The sequence below is a fragment of the Arachis ipaensis genome, chromosome B7 (assembly GCF_059453495.1).
Source record: "Arachis ipaensis isolate K30076 ecotype BB chromosome B7, ASM5945349v1, whole genome shotgun sequence".
Lineage (NCBI taxonomy): Eukaryota > Viridiplantae > Streptophyta > Magnoliopsida > Fabales > Fabaceae > Arachis > Arachis ipaensis.
The window spans coordinates 20,254,080-20,267,030 of record NC_142442.1 but is presented as its reverse complement, the minus strand read 5'-3'; the positions used below and the strand labels follow the sequence as shown (position 1 = coordinate 20,267,030).

At 41.3% G+C, this 12,951-nt stretch overlaps 1 protein-coding gene across 1 annotated transcript; it reads left to right on the top strand.

Annotated features, from left to right (window-relative positions):
* Positions 1-1,213: 1,213 nt before the first annotated feature.
* On the top strand, positions 1,214-2,197 carry LOC148550526 (uncharacterized). The gene has a single exon (XM_088492412.1). It carries the CDS (start codon positions 1,214-1,216, stop codon positions 2,195-2,197), a length of 984 nt encoding a protein of 327 aa, XP_088348538.1.
* The last annotated feature ends 10,754 nt before the right edge of the window (positions 2,198-12,951 follow it).

Sequence of the window (12,951 nt, the reverse complement as noted above, 5' to 3'; positions counted from 1 at the left end):
GTCCGTTAGGGGTGTGCGTAGGGATTTAATAGCCTTGGTAACGGTGCATCCTTATTAATGATTGCCCCGATTTTACCGTTATGCCCCTAACGTTCTTATAAATATTTTCCCTCTCTTTCGTTGTTTCGTTTCTGCGATCTTTCAAATTTTCCTTGCCTTCGTTCGTGCTGCGTTCTTGCGTCTTCAAAGGCTTTTTGCTTCCAACCCTTATTTCCGGATAAAGGTTAGTTCTTTAATATGCCTTTGTAGATAAATTTGATTTGTAGACTTTAGTTTCGCATCCTCCTCCCTTTAGAGACCGTGTTGGTGACATTTCTTTTCCCCTTATAGGTTTGTTACCCCCCTTTTTTATAAAAAGAAATGGCTTCTGTAGATGCTCTCTCTCACTGGGTTGATGTCACGGTCTTAGGGGAGGAGCCCTCAGTCGATTCTGAGTTCATTACCAACCTTCGCACTCATCACAGAATTTGTACTTCTGAGGATGACGAACCAAAATATGAATTGGTAGTCCCAGGTCCTGAAGACCGGGTTTGTTTTGGAAGAGTTGATGAGGCGGCCCCTCATTTTTTCTTTATGTACGAGTGCATGATCACCCGTTTGGGTGTTTTTCTTCCTTTTTCGAATTTTGAGATATCTGTTTTGCGTCACTGTCGAGTCGCTCCCACCCAACTTCACCCCAACTCTTGGGGTTTTTTGAAAATTTATCAATTTGTCAGCCAGGCTTTAGAGTTCCCGACTTCTTTAAAGATTTTCTTCCATCTTTTCCATATGACAAAACCCTTCAGTGGGCTAAACAATAAACAACAGTGGGTGTCGTTCCGAGCCATACAAGGTCGGAGACTTTTTACCCTTTTTGACGAGTCCTTTCATGACTTCAAGAACTACTTTTTCAAAGTGCAAGCTGTAGAGGGTCACCACCCCTTTTTCCTGGATGATCATTCTTCTCCCCGATTTCCTTTATATTGGCTGGAGGCCTCCCCTTGCGAGAAATATGGTCTGGATGATTTAACTGAGGTAGAAGCAGCCATTGTGGGGTTCCTCCGAGAAGCGTGGGGGAGGGCCCCATACTTGGATACTAAAAAATTTCTCCAGGGGTCGCCGTCCTTTGTCCAGTCACAATTAAGTAGCTTTTTGCGTTTCTTGCTTGTTTCCGACTTGCAATTTCTTTTACCGACTTTGTCTGATTTCGGCTACCAATTTGTTTTTTGTAGAGATGGCAAAGAAAAACGCTCAAGAGTCTTACCAGAGGGTTCAGGAAGCCAAGGCAAAGTCTCGAGCCAGGTCTGGAGGTGTTAGGATGGTTGTCTCTCCTCCTCCTCCTCCTCGGAACGTTGGGACTCCTTCTCAGCCTATCATAATTTCTTCCTCTGCTTCCTCTCTGCCACCCCCTTCCGTCCGACCTACTCCCGAACCAGAGCCAAAGAAGCGCAAGACCTTAGAGTCTGGCGCTTCTGGTGAGGCGGACGCTCTTGCGTTCGTCCGAAAGAACATCTATCCTCATGCTCGTATGAGTATGGATGATGTTTCTGTTCGGCACTACCTCACTACTGTGGTTGAGGAGAGTCTCAAGACGGCGGGGGTTTGTGGCAAACTCTTGGATATATTTGAGAAGACTCCCATCAGCTCTTTAGGGACGACCTCGAGGGTCGAGGAGCTGGAGGGTAGGCTCCGTATATATCAGGAGCATGAGAAGGAGTTGGAGGGGAAAGTCGCCAAACTGGAGGGGGAGAGGAACAGCCTCCGAGAGAAGGGGCAGAAGTTGCAAGCCCAATGCAACATGGAGGTGGAGTTGAGGAAGGCAGCGCAAGCCAGCTACAATAGTTTATTTGCTGATCTTGTGTCTGTAAAGAACGACTTACTGAACGCTCGGAAGGCCTACACCGAGTTGGAGGACTCTATTGCGGATGGTGCTGATGAAGCCTGGAGGATTTTCAAGGAACAGGTCGGGGTTATTGCTCCTGACTTGGACCTTTCTCCTTTGGACCCTGATAAGGTTGTTATTGATGGTGCCATCGTGGATCCTCCTGTCCCCATAGTGGAATCTGAGTCTGATTTAAAGACTCGGGGGCAGAGGATCGTAGAGTCCCCTCATCGCTCTAAGGACGCTCCGAGTTCTTCTACCGTTCCTCCGACTTCCTCTTCAACTCCTACCCCTGGCGTTCCCCCTGATCCTGCTGGTGGTGATCTAAAAAAGTGATTTTTGGCTATCGGGGCCCGGCTTGTGGGCCCCTCTTTTTTGAACTCTTTATATTTATTTGTTTGGTGTTTTGAACAATTTTGGCCTTTTAAGGCCGTAAACAAAACAGTGATGCCCCCTTTTAATAGGGGTTTAATTTAGCGTTAAATAAATGCCCTTTTTGGATAAGGGTTTTGAGTTACCTTATGCGCGCATGCTTTTCGTGGTTTATTTGACTCTTTGATCTTTTGTGGAGAAAACCTTTTCTTTGGGACCTGCTTGCTTTTCTGAATTCCCTTGATTCTCAAAGCAGCCTTTTTTCTTAGTTTTTCCTTATCTCTTTTGGTATTCCTAGTACTCAATTTTGTTTTATTGAGTTTTTCGTGACTTAGGCTACTTTTGCGATTCACTTTAATTGTACTCGGTTTCGCATTCCGCCCTGTGAGTCGGACCGATCCCGAGTTTATCATGATCGACTTCTATAGTCTCTTTACACCGACTTGTACCTCGTCGTTTTATCCTGACGACCATCTAGGTCGGTTCATGGGATTTTTACGTTTTGTCGAGCTTAAATCGGCGCGTTTCGTAGAAAGAAAATTTAAAAGGGAATTTTGAAAGAGATTTTTAAAATGGAAGAGTTCTTTATTAATTGAGGAGGTACCTTATTGCTACTAAGGGCTTTTGCTAATTTATTTCCCTTAGCCCCTACTGTGATGCCTCGTTAAAAACCCTTCTTCAGAAAAAACCCTTTGATTCTGGGAAAAAATCATGAAGCTGGGAAAAGAGTACATCAGGGAGTAGGGTTTGCTTTTAACTGTAGTACCTTTTCATATTACAAGCATGCCATGACCTTGGTAACTCGGTGCCGCCTAAGTCGGTCACCTTATAATAGCCTTTTCCTAAGACCTCCTTGATTTTGTATGGTCCTTTCCAATTGGCGGCGAGCTTTCCCTCCCCAGATTTGTTGACCCCAATGTCGTTTCTGATTAAGACTAAGTCATCTGGGGTGAAACTCCTTCGAATGACTTTTTTGTTGTACCTTGTAGTCATCCTTTGTTTCAATGCTGCTTCTCTTATCTGAGCTTCTTCTCGGACTTCAGGGAGCAAGTCGAGTTCTTCTTTATGTCCCTGTATATTCCTGATCTCATCGTGGAAAATCACTCTTGGGCTTTGCTCATTGACCTCTATTGGGATCATGGCTTCTACGCCATAGACTAGTCGGAAGGGTGTTTCTCCAGTGGCGGATTGGGGAGTTGTTCTGTAAGCCCATAGTACTTGTTGGAGCTCTTCAGCCCAAGCCCCTTTCGCGTCTTGTAACCTTTTCTTCAGTCCTGCCAGAATGACTTTGTTGGCTGCTTCGGCTTGCCCATTGGCTTGTGGGTGTTCCACCGAGGTGAACTGGTGTTTAATTTTCATACTGGCTACCAGGCTTCTAAAGGTGGAGTCGGTGAACTGGGTTCCATTATCTGTGGTAATGGAATAAGGTATCCCATACCTTGTGATTATATTTTTGTAGAGGAACCTCCGACTCCTCTGTGCAGTGATGGTGGCCAGTGGTTCTGCTTCTATCCACTTTGTGAAGTAATTTATTCCCACTATTAGGTATTTAACTTGTCCTGGCGCTTGGGGAAAAGGACCTAACAAATCCATTCCCCATTTTGCAAAGGGCCATGGAGAAGTGATACTAATGAGCTCTTCTGGGGGAGCCACGTGGAAATTTGCATGCATTTGGCATGGCTGGCACTTTTTCACAAATTCTGTGGCATCTTTCTATAAGGTTGGCCAGTAAAATCCAGCTCGGATTACTTTCCTGGCCAATGACCTGGCTCCGAGATGGTTCCCGCAGATTCCGCTATGTACCTCCTCCAACACCTCGGTGGTTTTTAAGGTCGGTACACACTTTAACAATGGTGTTGATATCCCCCTTCTGTAGAGAACATTTTTCACCAAAGTATAATGTTGTGCTTCCCTTCGGATTTTCTGGGCTTCTTTTTCCTCCTTAGGGAGGATGTCAAATTTTAGGTATTCGACTAAGGGGTTCATCCATCCGAGGTTTAATCCGACCACTTCAAAGACTTCTAGTGTGTCTTCTGTTTTTACCACTGAGGGTTCCTGGAGGGTCTCTTGAATCAAGCTTCTGTTATTTCCTCCGGGCTTGGTACTTGCTAGCTTGGATAGGGCGTCTGCTCTGCTGTTTAGATCCCGAGTTATGTGCTTCACCTCGGTTTCTGCAAAGCGCCCCAAGAGCTCCGAGGCTTTCTCCAAGTACCTTTTCATAGTTGGGTCTTTTGCCTGGTACTCCCCACTTATTTGAGAGGTCACCACCTGGGAGTCGCTGTATACCATCACTTTCGTAGCACCGACTTCTTCAGCCAGCTTCAATCCTGCGATCAAGGCTTCGTATTCTGCCTGATTATTTGAAGCTGGGAATTCGAACTTGAGGGAAACTTCTATCTGGGTTCCCCTTTCATCTACCAATATTATGCCTGCGCCGCTTCCTGTTTTATTGGAGGATCCATCCACGTAGAGTTCCCAGGTAGTCGGTTTGTTCTCTTGATCCCCTGCATATTCAGCAACGAAGTCGGCGAGGCACTGGGCTTTAATCGCCGTCCGAGTTTCATACTTTAAGTCGAACTCGGAGAGCTCTATTGCCCATTGTACCATTCTTCCTGCAATATCCGTTTTTTGGAGGATCTGCTTCATGGGTTGGTTCGTGCGGACTCTTATTGTGTGAGCCTGAAAGTAAGGCCGTAGCCTTCGAGAGGCTATTACTAAGGAGTAGGCAAACTTTTCTAATTTGTGGTACCTTAGCTCAGGGCCCTGTAGAACTTTACTGATGAAGTAGATTGGGTGTTGCCTGACCTCTTCTTCTCTTATCAAGGCTGCTGAGACAGCCCTGTCTGCCACGGAGAGGTATAGGATGAGGTCTTTTCCGGCTATAGGTCGGGTCAAGATAGGAGGCTGGCTCAAAAACTTTTTGAACTCCTGGAACGCCTCCTCGCATTCGGGGGTCCACTCAAACTGGTGCCCCTTTTTTAGTAGGGAGAATAGTGGAAGGGATCTTAATGCTGATCCTGCCAGAAATCTGGAGAGAGCTGCTAGTCGGCCATTCAGCTGTTGGACTTCTCTCAAACAAGTCGGGCTTTTCATCTCTAGGATAGCTCTACACTTGTCGGGATTGGCTTCGATCTCTCTTTGTGTTAGCATGAATCCTAGAAATTTTCCTGCCTCCACTGCGAAGGCGCACTTTGCAGGGTTTAGTCTCATCCCGTGCAACCTTATGGTATCAAAGACTTGTGAGAGGTCGGATAGGAGGTCCACTTCTTCCTTGGTTTTTACCAGCATATCGTCGACATAGGCTTCCATTAAGCTCCCTAAGTGGGGGGCAAACACCTTATTCATCAGCCTCTGGTATGTGGCCCCTGCATTTTTCAATCCAAATGGCATGACCACGTAGCAATAGTTGGCTCTGGGCGTGATGAATGATGTTTTTTCGTGGTCTGGTTCGTACATCGGGATTTGGTTATATCCTGAGTAGGCGTCCATGAATGACAGGTATTGATACCCCGAGCTAGAGTCCACTAGGGCGTCAATGCTTGGTAGTGGATAGGGGTCCTTGGGACATGCCTTATTTAAGTCGGTGTAGTCGACGCACATTCTCCATTTACCATTTTGTTTTTTGACTAGCACTACATTGGCTAGCCATGTTGGGTATTTGACTTCTCTGATGAAGCCGGCTTTTAGGAGCGCCTGCACTTGTTCTTCTACTACTAGGGCTCGCTCTGGGCCGAGCTTGCGTCTTCTTTGCTGTACAGGTCGAGACCCTGAGTTGACCGAGAGCTCGTGAGACATGAGCTCGGGATCTATCCCAGGCATGTCGGAGGCCTTCCAGGCGAAGAGATCGGAGTTATCTCTTAGGAGCCTAGTCAACCCTTGTCTTAGGGTTTCCCCTAGGTTGGCTCCTATGTGAGTGTTTTTTCCTTCCTCTTCGCCGACCTGAATTTCCTCAGTTTTTCCCCCGGGCTGTGGTCGTAGCTCTTCTTTAACCCTTGCTCCCCCGAGTTCTATTGTGTGGACTTCTCTGCCTTTTCCTCTCAGGTTTAGGCTTTCATTGTAGCACTTCCTTGCCAGCTTCTGATCTCCCCTCACCGTCGCTATTCCCGACGAGGTCGGGAACTTCATGCATAGGTGGGGCGTCGATACCACCGCTCCAAGTCGGTTAAGGGTAGCCCTGCCGATTAAAGCATTATAAGCCGACCCCACATCGATGACTATGAAGTCTATGCTCAGAGTCTTTGACTTTTCCCCCTTTCCAAAGGTGGTGTGGAGGGGTAAAAATCCTAGTGGCTTTATCGGCGTGTCACCTAATCCGTATAAGGTGTCGGGGTAGGCTCTTAACTCTTTCTCATCTAAACCTAGCTTGTCGAAAGCGGGCTTAAAGAGGATGTCTGCTGAGCTTCCTTGGTCTACTAGGGTTCTGTGTAGATGGGCATTTGCCAGGATCATAGTAATTACCACTGGGTCATCGTGCCCAGGGATTACTCCTCGCCCGTCTTCCTTTGTGAATGAAATGGTCGGAAGATCGGGGGACCCCTCTTCGACCTGGTAGACTCTCTTGAGGTGTCTTTTTCGGGAGGATTTTGTGAGTCCCCCTCCCGCAAATCCTCCTGAGATCATATGGATATGTCTCTCCGGAGTTTGTGGCGGTGGATCTCTTCTATCCGCATCTTCTCGCTTTCTTTTTCCATGACCATCCGACCTTTCTATGAGATATCTGTCAAGCTGACCTTCTCTGGCTAGCTTTTCTATCACATTTTTAAGGTCGTAACAGTCGTTTGTGGAGTGTCCATATATCTTATGGTACTCGCAGTAATCACTGCGGCTCCCCCCTTTTTTATTCTTGATGGGTCTGGGGGGAGGCAGCCTTTCAGTATTGCAAATTTCTCTGTATACGTCTACTACAGGAACTTTCAATGGAGTATAAGAGTGATATTTTCTTGGCCTATCAAGGCCGAGCTCTTCCTTCTTCTTCGCTTCCCTCTCCCTTTCTTTCGTTGAGGGAGGGGGTCCGATTCGCAAACTCGGGTCTCTTAGCCTAGCGTTTTCTTCCATATTGATGTACTTTTCAGCTCTTTCCTGTACATCATTTAAAGAGGCGGGGTGTCTTTTTGATATGGACTGTGAGAAGGGACCTTCTCTAAGACCATTGACTAGCCCCATGATGACCGCTTCGGTGGGCAGGTCTTGAATCTCCAAACATGCTTTGTTGAATCTTTCCATATAGGCCCGTAAGGACTCCCCGACCTCCTGTTTTATTCCCAGGAGGCTTGGTGCATGTTTTACTTTGTCCTTCTGGATGGAGAACCTCATCAAGAATTTTCTTGAGAGGTCTTCAAAACTGGTAATTGACCTCGGAGGGAGACTGTCGAACCACTTCATCGCTGCTTTGGACAAGGTTGTCGGGAAAGCTTTGCATCGCGTAGCGTCTGAAGCGTCGGTCAGATACATCCGACTTTTAAAGTTGCTCAGATGATGCTTTGGATCGGTGGTTCCATCGTAGAGGTCCATATCGGGGCTTCTAAAGTTTCTCGGAACTTTTGCCCTCATTATGTCCTCGCTAAACGGATCTTTCTCTCCTATGGGAGAATCTTCTCTATCGCCTTGGGAATTCCGACCCTTGAGGGAGGATTCTAACTTTAAGAGTTTTCTTTCTAACTCTTTTCGTCGCTCCATCTCCTCTTTTAGGTTCTTTTCAGCTTCCCTTTGTCGTTCCCGCTCCTGCTCTAGCTGCTCGAGGCGGCTGTGAATTAGCCCCATAAGCTCACTAGCGAGAGGGGGTCCTTCTTTTTCTGACTCGCGCCCCTCCGAAGAGTTTGCCTTCGGATTTTTGATTCCGGAAGTACCTTCCTTATTTTGATCATTAGCTTCCTGGTGGAGGTTCTGATCTGCTTCATTGTTTCCGGTGTTCAAATTCTCTTGATCAGAATCTGTCTCCACATGACCTTCTTCAGGGGATCTTTCCGCCATCACTGGTCAATCTCTCGGGTCCCCGGCAACGGCGCCAATGTTACGATGGGTAACCGGAGATTAGTGGGCCGGATGACGTTGGTTGACCCAAACATGTGAGGGAGGTGGCCAGCTGGTGCACCTGAAACTCGGTGTTCCTCCGTTCGACTTGCGCGTCTGGGAGAATGGGGGGTGGTACCTGCAATGACACTCCAATGCCTAAGTTAGCAAGAGTGTGAGCAAGTTGAGAATGTATTGGGACTTAGTGATACCTGAGGGATGTCAGGGTATTTATGGAGGTGAACCAATAACCACCGCTGAAGTAGTGCCACCTTTTTAGGTGGATAACCGTTCCCATATCTTAGGGAGGTTAAGATATGGCTCTATGAAGTGGTTAGAGAGTTTCTAGGGGCGGTTACTCATCCGAATGAGTGTTATCTGCCAGCTAACCCTCGTATCCGACTTCTTTGGAGTAGGTCGTGTTCAGTACCGACTTCTGGGGATGAAGGCCGGTACTGGGGGAGGGCCAACCCCTTTGGGTTGGGCTTCTTTGCTTGGATCCTGGGTCCTATTTATTGGGCCAGGGTATGAACAGTACTCTTTTTATTAACAGTACTCTAAAGATTATTAAAATGTTTAAAATAATTATAATTATACATGTTTAACAATAATTATAAATATTTTATTATTTTTAAAAATATCTACATACAGAGTTAACATTAAAATCTACACACAGAGATAACATTATAATATAAAAATATTTTATTAAGCATTTTGAGTAATATTCTTATAGATTTTTATAAATTTATAAATAGGTAATATATAATGGGAATTTTGAGAATTTGGTATCCAATTTTTATTTCCTATTTCACCCCTATTTTCTGTTTTACCTCTATTTGTATAGGGAAAGTATGAGGAGCCAATAGAATATTTATACAATGTGTACAATAGAAGTTTAGAGAGTATTAGAGATATAATCATTAATGTTACCTTTTCCCATCAGCTAAAGCTTTTAGGATGAGTGGTATCATGCATGGTATTAGAACGCTAGATCTGAAAAGTCAAGAGTTCGAGCCTTGGTGAACCCAAAAATACAGGAATGAGAGCACATGATAATATAACTGACACAATAATAATAATTATATCTTTTTAATATTCCATCTTCATTGTACAATATAATATATAACAGATTAAAATATGTCAGACATTAATGGACAAGATTAAAACTTTTGAAAAAAATTAACATATAACAAATTAAATAGAAGCATAGAAAAAACAATTTGTTTTATAATAAAAATCTATTATATTGAGCACACTAAAATTACAAAAATTTAAAAGAATTAAAGTCACTGGTGTTTTGTTTCATACGATCAAAGTTAACTTTTATTACGATAACTAATAACTTTCTCACGAGTTTAAATTATGCTTATTATCTGTATTCTTTTCTAAAAAAAGAGGTATGAAAATACATTGGTTAGTATCCTATATGCTTAAAACATGTAACAACGGCGATATAAGTTATCTTGCCTCCACATTAAATCTTCTTAATACAGAGAATTAACAAAATTAACTAACTTAATTTAGACAATTAATTTTATTGCTAACACTAATTTTTAATTTTTCCAAAAAATGTATAACATATCAAGTTTGTTTTTTTTTTTTTTTTTGTATAAGTGTAGGTCGAGGCACTACGTCAATGCCTCAACCAATTTCTTATCATGAACTAATTACAAATAATGCTAGAAGCCATGCAAATATGAATGGCCAGTATTCTATTTATATCTTTAATATTTCATCATCATCATATAATATTCATTTAAAAAATTTTTTGTATTGAATAAATGCAAAGGTTTATTATCGTACACTACTATATAAAATGTCTAATGACAAACAAAATTATAAATTTAATAAAAAATAATGTTAAGACAAATATTTAATAAATAAAAAATTCAAAATAGTCAATACATTCATAAGACTATTAATTATAAGAATAACTTTGTTAACAAAATTTTGGTAACAAATATATCTTTTAAAATTAAAGAGTACAACTAGAAATAAAAATATCTAATTTAAACACAAAAACAACAATTAAAAGATAGTACTAAAATATTGATATTTTATTTCATGTATTTAAACATTTACTGTACAAATTATATAGGTCTTTTTTATTATCAAGTCTTTATCCAATTAAGAATTCAATAAATGGTGAAATTTGGTAATGGCACATGTCCTAATTTCTTAAATAAAAAAAGATTAAATACTAGATTAAATATTACAAGTCAATAGATAACTAAATCAGAAAAAATCAACTTAAAAACATAGATAACGTTTATATTTTTAAGAATTATTAGATAAATTTTGATTGAATAACTAATTTAAGTACGAACTAAAAAAAATACTACTACAACTATTATCCAATAGCAATAATTATGGGACACAATATTATTCAGATATGGAAACTAAATTTTAATGTAATTACAGTAATTAGGGAATATAAACCCTTGATGATAAAGAAATTATCAAAATAAAATTTAATAATGTAAGAAATATTAACATAAGGAAAAGTATGAGTAACCAATGCTATTATTATACAATGCATACAATGGGGTTTAATTGAAATTAAAATTAAATTTTGGGTACCGAGGGTTTAATTGAAATTAATACTGAATTATAATCATTAATTATAAAGATTTGTTAGTTTGAATGGTTCAAAAACTTAGGATTCAGTAAAACCAAAACACAAACCATGACCTATTCTCTATGAACGGCGTCGCCGACACAACCAACAACGCAACCCCTCTCACCGACGTTACTATCTCTTTTTCTCACTGGCTCGTGTTCACCGGAAGTCGCTCCCGAAGACGTTGAGGTCCTCATTGATGAACGCCCTTCTCCCAGCGTGTGGCTCCTTCCAGCGACACCGCATCATAAGGTGAGAATGGTTCCATTGAAACCACCGGAAGAAGTTCCCGAACATTTTGTTGCCGACGGTCAGCAGCCTAATAAGGTGAGAATGGTTTGATGAATTGTTCACCATGGATGCTTATTTATATAAGAGTTAGATGTTTATAAATTGCTACTTGCAAACTTAAAGTGAACATCCAAAATACTATTAAAGTAACCATCCAACATACTGTTAAAGTAACCATCCAACAAATATCAACCCATTTTTAATAATGGTCAGCTAGGATACGTCACGTTTCATACACATGTTCTTTGAGGTTCCGGTGATCTGTACGTTGACGAGCAGGTGGGGGTTTCTTCCGATGGTAGGAGATGAAAGCGCCCACGCGAAAAGAAGTTGGCTGCTGCACGTTTCGTGGGTGACGGCTCCTTGAGGGCGTTCCCGATGGCCGGCGTCGCGCCCAGCTGCTCCGTTGAAGAGACGGCGGGATGATCAGGACTTAGACGGCGCCGTTATTGATACCAATTGTGAGGATTGATGGGTTGATGGGTGACCTTCCTTTGTTGCAACAGGGATTGTGTGTGATCAAGGATTGAGAGGGTTTGGGTTTTGTCACGTTACTGCAATGTTCAGAAATAGCAAGGGTTTGGGTGTAGGGGGAGGAAAAACGGCAAAACAAAGGGGTTGATTGATTTGGGGAAAAACTGTGAATATAAGAAATTAGGTGGTATGTTAAAATAAACAACTAAAATATGATTAGGGTTATTAATTGATTAATTCTTTCTATTAATATTAATTGGGCCTAATAAATAGCCCATTGTATACATTGTATACATATCTCATTGTCTCCCTAGCGATGCTCTTAACATAAAGACCTAAATAAATAATCAAATAAAGTACTATAAACAAAGAAATTTTTAAAAATCTTTATGCAATTTTAATAGACAAAATCATTATCATATCATTACTTTATCATAATAAATTTAAAAAATTAAGCTAAAATTATTACAAATTATTAGGCGACAATCAAAACTTTCAACAAAGAAATACATTAGAATCAAACAATTTTAAAAATACTCATTATATATTTCAGTATAATTCAGAATAAAAATCTGCTCTATTAAATATTTTACCTCATATATTACTTAGAACTTTAAACTTTGACAATTTTATAAGATTTTTAGGCAACAGAAAAATCTAGAAAAATACACTACATCTTTAAAGATTACGTTTATTTTCTAAAAAATAATCCTCATTTAAGAAGTTGTATAGATATTCTTTGTTCACTCTTGATTCCACTATCTAAAAAATATATGAAATAATTGATGAATTCTTTTCGTGTACCTAACCATACAATTATTGGCACATGTTGAAAAAAGATTTATAACATAATATTTTATTTACCTACGCGAGTGCAGAAATTAGCTACTATGTCCAAACATCCCACAATTGTGCTCGAAATTTTCAAGAGAATATAACAGTGCTTCAAACTACAGTACCTACTCCAAGGACATGCACCCACTGTAATGCACGTCTATTTCACCATGAAACATTTGACATGTGTTGCAACGGGAAAAAGTCTCTTTGCTACAAGTAAATGCTCCCCAGAAATTTCTTGAAATCTTCTTAGACTCTTCTGCAGAAGGGAACTATTTCAGGAAACACATTCGTGGTTACAATCATGTTTTTTCCTTCACTTCGTCCGGTGTACACATAGACGAACAATTAGCTACAACAAAAAGACAAAATCCGAACTTGAGTGAAAACGAACTTGGAAACAACAAAAAGACAAGAGAGGAAAAAAAGGGAAAGAAAAGAAAATCCGAAGAAAGTTTGTTTCAAATCAAAATTAAAATCATATCTA

Coding starts and splice junctions, on each gene's coding strand:
- LOC148550526 (XM_088492412.1), top strand. CDS start 1,214: ATGGCAAAGAAAAACGCTCAAGAGTCTTACCAGAGGGTTCAGGAAGCC.